This window comes from Pagrus pagrus (assembly GCF_965226575.1).
Source record: "Pagrus pagrus genome assembly, chromosome: 16".
NCBI lineage: Eukaryota > Metazoa > Chordata > Actinopteri > Spariformes > Sparidae > Pagrus > Pagrus pagrus.
In genome coordinates this window covers 24,041,691-24,049,170 of record NC_140200.1, presented here as the reverse complement: position 1 = coordinate 24,049,170, position 7,480 = coordinate 24,041,691, and the positions used below count along the sequence as shown (strand labels likewise).

The 7,480-nt window shown below is 41.9% G+C and overlaps 1 protein-coding gene across 2 annotated transcripts; it reads right to left on the bottom strand.

Moving 5' to 3' along the window:
- Positions 1-729: 729 nt before the first annotated feature.
- On the bottom strand, positions 730-6,499 carry spats1 (spermatogenesis associated serine rich 1). Of its 2 annotated transcripts, none has more exons than XM_084377060.1 (5): positions 6,269-6,499; positions 3,237-3,401; positions 2,191-2,296; positions 1,227-1,286; positions 730-969 (listed from the first exon to the last, which is right to left on the bottom strand). In XM_084377060.1, exons 2-5 carry the CDS (start codon positions 3,364-3,366, stop codon positions 834-836), a joined length of 432 nt encoding a protein of 143 aa, XP_084233186.1. In that variant the 5' UTR covers positions 3,367-3,401; positions 6,269-6,499; the 3' UTR covers positions 730-833. The 2 variants fall into 2 exon arrangements, with proteins under 2 accessions (XP_084233186.1, XP_084233187.1); XM_084377061.1 differs by having other exon boundaries at positions 3,237-3,374.
- Between the last annotated feature and the right edge of the window lie 981 nt (positions 6,500-7,480).

Sequence of the window (7,480 nt, the reverse complement as noted above, 5' to 3'; positions counted from 1 at the left end):
CGATTAGTTTAGCTTTTAAGCCCATCTCTGTTTGAAAGAAAAGAAATAAACTCACAGCAAAGTCTTTCTGCTAGGCCTGCTTAGCATAAAGACTGAAAGTAGTGTGAAAAAACACCTTCCTTCCCCTACAGACAGTTTTTTTGATTTTACACATCTGTTTGTGTAGAGATTGAACAATCCATAAACAGCAGGTTTAATTAGTGAGCTGTATCTGGACAGACCGACATTAGGTCTGGTTCAGACTGTCTCTATTCTTTGTGCCTTCCAGTTCTAGCTTCATACTTAGCGCTCAAAAGTGAGAATGGTCTCAATCTCCTCATCTACCTCTTTGTAGGAAATTAAAAAAGGTGTATTTCCCAAAAAGTTTAACTATCATTTTAAGATTTGATTTTTTTAATTTGTAGTATGTGCTGAGAACATGTGGTTGACAGGAATATTTTCTAAATGCACTATGAAATAGACAGGATTAAAGACCTATACACAAAAACATGCTTTGTCGGAAAGGATTGCAACTGGTTGAAGCACGTTAACTTTTCCCATCAAGCTGAGCTGTCTATTACATAGGGCCATTTTGAAATGAATGAGAGCCCAGCACTTTAAAACGTGTGTTCCACATAGATGGATGTGTCTTGACCCATGGGGAAGGTGTATTACTTCCCTCTACCATTCAGAAGTTGCATAGTAAGAAAAAAGCATCTCTTGAGTTATGTTGTGGAAGATACATTCTGGTAAGTTGAAAGTACTTTATATCCATCAGCAGTGTGTATTTCTTCAGGTTCAGATGAAGATAAAGAGTGTGTGTGCAGTTAACACTGTTGTGTTTGTGTAACTTGTTAGCTGGCCTTGTTATCTAATTCCTCCAGCACTGCAGTGAAGATCCCCACAGCAGGCTTCCACTCATCCAGCTGCTTCACCTCCTGGATCTCCTCTTGTTTGTCCAGGAGCTTCTTTTTCTCTGAGTACGGCACACTGTCAATAAAGGAAATACATATGTTCATTGCATGTTTTCTCAACTTCCTGTGTGTGCTGCTTTATTCAGTTGTTTGGTGTGATTGTTTGAAATCAAGTCACATTGAAGTCCTGTGTGTGTGTGCCGGCATTAAGGCGGTGATTACCTCTTAAGAGAAAAGAGCAGTTCTCTGAAACTCCATTCTCTGGAGTTTGATGTGATACATTCTTTGTTCATAATAATACGGTACAGATTAATACTGTAGCTTTCAACTCACTGTTTCTTGGTAGAAGACTGCAGACGACTGGAGGTGTCTGCTCTGATATTTGTCCTTGGTCTGAAACAAGAATCAGCTCAGTCTAAGTGGTTTTGAATGGTTGGTTATCAGGAAGAACAAACTAACAGAAAAACACTCGTATCATGTAAAAATCATATGCTTTTGACTTCAGTTCTACTCCACTTCACTGATAAAAATGTAAATTGCGCCATCTGCTGGACAAACGTCTGCAGCTCCTCTGGTTACAGTGCAGACAGGAACACAGGTTTTGGGTTCTCCTGTGGCCAACAAGGTTTTACCACATCCACCAAAAGGCATGCTAGATACATTTTTGACTCAGGCTGCTATTCTACTGTCACATGATGATATTAAGTAAGGTACCTCTTACTTCTTAAAGGGTAACTCCACTAATTATACACATTAAAGTGTGTTTACAGGTTTTGGGGAGTAAAACTGCATATGTGGGAAAAAAGGAGTGTAAAGCCCTTTGTGGCTCCAGAGGAATGCTGCATGTAATTGGATAAATTGCCTCCAAGTTGCATGGGTAATGTAGGAAAGCAGTCAACTGGTCTGCACGACACTCCTATAACACTGTTGGACTCATTATGGACAGTTTAAAAACAAAATGTCAAATGGAAACAGCAGAACCAGAGATATCACTTTTGTCCCCACACATTCTTCTTCCTTTCCAAGACCTGGCACCTACACTAGCCACAGAGTGACATCACTGGAGGCAATATTATCGGATAACATGCAGCTTCCTCTAGAGCCACAAAAGGCTTTACACTACTTTTTTCACATATTTAGTAATCCCCAAGACCTTTAAACACACTTTTTAAAAAAATTGGTAGAGTTACCCTTTATCTTCACAATTAACCGGCCATAGGAAAACACAAGAGACAAACGTCGGTACTGAATAGTCCACACAGCCCACTAAAAGTTGGAAACCAAGACTCTTACATACCTGTATGTGCTGTAAGGTACTGTTGAGCCTAACTTGTGGAAGTCGGGGCTGTACTCAGGGGAGCAGAAGGGTCTGGCTCCAATAACAGCGTGGCAGGGGGGCACAGCTGTAGGTAAGACATGGAAAGGAGCACATGTAGCTGGATATTTACTGAGCACTTGGCTTCAGTCACATTTGGAACTACAAAATGCCCTAAAAAAGATCAGTTACTGAATACAAATGATATGGAAAACGGTACTTGGTAACGGTAACCATTGGATTACAAAAAGTAAAAGTAATCTCATCAAAATATTTTGGGATCAGTTTCACAAATGTGATTTTTTTCTCTTAAACATTTTAAAACATTTTCAATGCAAATAAAATACATTTTGGATATTCAGCATTCTCAGTCAATCAAATCAAATCACCCTTACTCAAACAGTACTGGTGTACTGTGTGTATTCTCCAACATGTAGGACACTGTTTGCTGCTGTTTTTTAATCAAAGGCCACATGGAAACAAGAGCAGCACTTACTCAAAATGTATATCTTCCATTTCAATTGTAAATAAAAATGCAATAAGGCTCGGTTTCCCATAAATCAAAATAAATTAGAGTTAGGGTTGTGTTCTCTAAGAACCATGCTAACATATATATGTTTGTATTTATAGTGCATGTCAGATGCACTTATCATGAGTTATTAGAGCACTGATTATCATGAAATATTTCACTTCTGGTATGGCAGTTTTACCAAATAACGATAAAACTGCCATATTTTAAAAACATCATCAAAACGTCTGCAAAAAATGCTTGACAATGTAACTATGATCTGTTTACACATTTTTTTAAACGTAATCTGGGCTAAATATAGTGACATATTCTTGTAATCTGTTTACGTATTCCCAATGAATCTGTGCTACCCAACCCTGGTGAGCGTTCAGTGTTTATCATTAGCTTTCTTCAAAAACATGAATATATCTCCAATAGAAGCCTTACATTAGCCATGTTCATTTGGATTCAATCGTCACACCCCACTGGTGATGTCTGGTTTGTTCTGGTGATGTCTTACTTTGATCTCTCCTACTTTTGAAGACTTCAGTGGTTTGAGGTGGTGAGTCCCACATAGTGCCGGTTCCCTCAGCTTGCACTGTGTGAGCCTGGGGCTGGTTGAGGCTATCATCTTGTTCCTCCCGCTCCATATTAGCATCTAAACAGGGTGGATATTGTTCTGAACCTGAAATATACACACAACAGAAAGCTTGTGCCAAAGTGCTCCACTGAAAACTCAAAACTGACCCAGGAAAAACATTTACAAACTGGGAAACTCCTCTGTTGCTCCCCTGATGCTGACTATTGGCCAACACTTTAACTAAAGAAAGCCCAGGTGTGAACAGTGCCTGCTGTGACTGCATGTCAGACAGCTGCTCCTGAGAAGGAGTAATGTAGGAGTAAAGCTCTCCCTTGGATAAATAACGATTAGAAAACAGTGCAGAAAAAGCTGCTTGATTGGACAAAAAGGATTATTAGTTGCTATGCAACACCATTTGAAGTGCCGACTGGGAATTGAGCACATTATGGCCTTGGCCCCTTTCCAAACAAAAAATTAGAGGCTATGCCAATTTCTGGCAATGCTGCCTTCACAAAAGAGCTGTAAAAAGGCCAGCACTGACACATATAGCTTATCAGAGCTAAAAATGAATCCCCAAGGCAGCTGATAGTGATGGCCCACTGCTCGCAAACACTTTGGAGGTGCACAACCCTGAAAATGTATTCTAAGTGAGCAGTTCACAGAGCTTCTGGATGGATTCTCATGGGCAGGCAGGCTCAATGGAACCAGTGAACAAGGTCACAGCTTAGAGGTCAGTCACATGTCAGGTGATGGTCACATACAGCACAGTGCACATGAAACGGCTACTGGAGGCCCCTTTGCTTTGGCATGGTTACAGGTTTCCTGTAAAGACTGACTGCTGGGGAGGGACTTGCGGGTACTGATTGGTGTTTACACTAGCCAAGAGTGCTAAATGTGCGCTTCGCCACCTGCCATGGAGCTAATGGCCCACCACCCCAGCTTGGCTAGCAGCTACCATTGAACACGGCCAGACTGGCACAAAACAACACAGCCCCAGAGAAGATGGAGGCCAGTTTGACAACAAAGAATACAGTACAAAGGTGGTTTTCTTGCCAGATTTGGTTCCTGGCACCCCGAGGCTGACTCAACAAATAGGTTTGCTAACTAGCTAACAGCAGCTACATTAAGCAGCAGCTAGCGAACACTTTTGGCAGCAAAGCTAGCGATATGAGTTCATCAGGAAACTGCATGGATCACGTGGTACTCTAACTACCCTCCGTCGTTCTCAGAGGCGGCAAGCAGCCTCGGTCCAGAGGTGACATCAAGAGGCTGCTGGTTAGCAATAGTTAGCAGTTACTTTAGCAACAAGTAAAGCTATCTGGCCAGAGATGAGGCAGTTCAGTCGGAGGATGTCAGAAAATACTTTCTCCAAAATATACGACCCAGTTTCCCCCAAATCAGTTTATCAACTCGTTGTTAATGTTGTGTTTTAATTTGAATTATGAAAGTGTGTTCGTAATCCCTGAGCCCCAGTCCCCCTGAAACACTCACTGGAGAAGTCCACCCATTTTACACACCAGGTTCAGTTTACTTGTCATAGGACTATTTCTCTGAAGTCTGTTGCATTGTGGGAAAGCCAACGAGTCAGGATATGTCAGCCTCTGCTGTATTGCTCTTGCTGCAGACAACTTAATGGTAGTGCGATGCTACATGTCTGCAGTAACCCTTTAAACCATAAAACCTTATGAAAAAATTCTATTCAAACAACAATAGTAGAAATCGTACACTTGACACTGTGTCAAGTAGTAGTAGTCAGCCTGTCTGTTCTCGCCTCAAGCTGTTACACTCAGTTGAGTATAAAACTGGACTATAAGCTCCATTGTAAGGTTAAACGCTCAGCATCCACCTATTTGGAACAACTGTGTTACATCACAATTGTTTCTGTGGTTTGTACTGTCTGTCAACCAGGAAATAGCAAAAAGATATTTCATATCATGGTGAGGCTAACAATGGCACCGCTGATCGGCTCAGTGATAATTATGATTCAGTATAATCATTGTTTCAGTTTAAAGATTATGTCGTGTTCAAAGGTTTTTGCGTACACCTTGGCTAGTCTGACCAGAGTACTGCCACCTGACCTCAGATACAGCATCACAAAGCTCAAACGCACAACAAACCACCAGAGAGCTGAGAAAATGCTGAGCAATGACGCAGCAGTATCCTTAATCTGCTGTGTCACTGGTTGCCGTGCAGACTCCTCAGTCTGTCTGTCTGTCTGTCCTCACAGGCCTCGTGTCTGTCTTTCACTTTGAGAGCTCTGACACAACAACCTCTCGACGCCTCACCGAGGGGCCGTCAGTGCTGTCATATCTCCACATGTATCGAGGAGGAAGAACACTGTGGCAGTGTCACAGAAACAAAGACGGGTCCTGGGGTGACTTCGTACCCCCCTTCTGTGTGTGTGTGTGTGTGTGTGTGTGTGTGTGTGTGTGTGTGTGTGTGTGATGAGCTTGAAGAGGATTTTAGCTGCTTGAGAATGAAAAGCTGCACTGCAGCAATTTCGTGTATCATCTGAGGAGGGCTGAGTGACAGGTCAGGTGTCAGACTACAAAGCCTTCACGTGAAAATGTTTTAAAAGACGCACTTTAGACTTCTGACTTCTTCTTTATTTATTTCCTTGAGCATTTTTTATGCTGCCAAGAAAACAGGGATCCAAATATGATGCAATGAACTGTAAAATTGCCTTTTTACTTTTCAGTTTATCCCCTCATGTGTGCCAACATAGGCCTTTAATTAATCATCTGTTTAAGTTAGGCTATGAGGCTGATCTGTCAAAGTGCTCAGCAGAGTGATGAACACATAAAACAAGTGAACACACAAGTGCTTACTGAGCTTCACTGTAACTCAGTCCATGATTATCAGCTGCTATATTATCCTCCTGTTAGCTACTGTAAGTCCAGTCACACAGGAGCAGAGACCTCTGATGACAGCAGTCCATCAGTTGGAGGTGTTCCTACACTTAGCTTACTTACTGGTCGCTCCGGTGTCCACTGTCCGGTGTCCACTGTCCGCCGGTGTCCGGTGTGTCACGCCACTTTTACAGCTCGTCTGTACAACGAATATGTCTCATAAATTCACCGACATTACTCAAGACACGGCGCTTTACTTCTGTATTGTTGTAACAGTCCGTGTCTGTGGCGAACACACCTGCGGCTCTTCAGTAGCACTCATAGCTAAATTGTCACGAGCAGCTGTTGCTAGGCGACAAGGCGCGAGACGGCAGGTGAGGAAATCCGGTTATCACACGGCTTTCAAAATAAAAGCCTCGCGGATTCTTTTCATTGTTACATCAACCTTGGCAGGATGTCTATAAAACTCTAGGAGGGAAAACAAACAACGAAGAAAACAACTTTAATTACGAAAATGTAGCTAAAGATGTCTGTCTCAGAAGAAGGCAGTGGGTCCTGGAGGCTCCTGGACTCTCAGTCACACTTAGTAAACGTTGGCCTGGGGATGTGTTGTTAAACTATTATTTTGGTAAAAGTCAAAGTCACCCATAAGAATAGCACCTGAGTAAAAGCCCTGAAGCAGGCTGTGTCATATTAAATGTAGGCTAGTTAAGTATTTATATTATAAAGTAATGAAGCAGCCTAAATCATTCATTAGTCCTACACATGTACAGTATGTATAGCTGCACTGTGGGCTCTGATCATTGCTGTGGCTTCTTATCCAATCTGATAGTCAGCATTTTTTTGATTAGGCTATTGGAAGCAGTGATTTTTGAAATCATACTGCCAATAAAGTGAATTAATTTAAACTGTGCCACTTTGACTCTGATGCAGCATGCAGTGTGCAAAGTTACTAGGAGGCCTAACTTCCTAACTTTAGTTATCAAGTAATTGTAGCAGTACAGTGTAGTTGAGTATATAAAGAACATGGAAACACTCAAATAAATTACAAGTACCTCAAAATTGTAGGCCTGCTTAAGTACAGTACTCGAGTAAATGTGCTCAGTTACATTCCATCACTGTTTCTGCACATGTTGCCGTCGGTTGGTTTGTCAGCAGGATTACACAAAAACTACTGAAAAGATTTCCATGAAACTTGGATGGAGGATGGGTCTAGGCCCAGAATAGACCCTGTTCAGTTTTGGTGTGGATCTAGATAAAGGGGCCGATCCAGTAATTTCTCAGGGAATAATACATGGATCTTGATGGGGGGGAAAGAATCAGGCATATTCAGGT

Bases quoted from the DNA above. Each gene is read 5' to 3' on its own strand.
- spats1 (XM_084377060.1), bottom strand. From the start codon at position 3,366: ATGGAGCGGGAGGAACAAGATGATAGCCTCAACCAGCCCCAGGCTCAC. The intron at 2,297-3,236 runs GTAAGACATCAC...TCTTACCTACAG, and splicing joins CAAAAGTAGGAGAGATCAAA to CTGTGCCCCCCTGCCACGCT. The intron at 970-1,226 runs GTGAGTTGAAAG...CTTTATTGACAG, and splicing joins CAGTCTTCTACCAAGAAACA to TGTGCCGTACTCAGAGAAAA.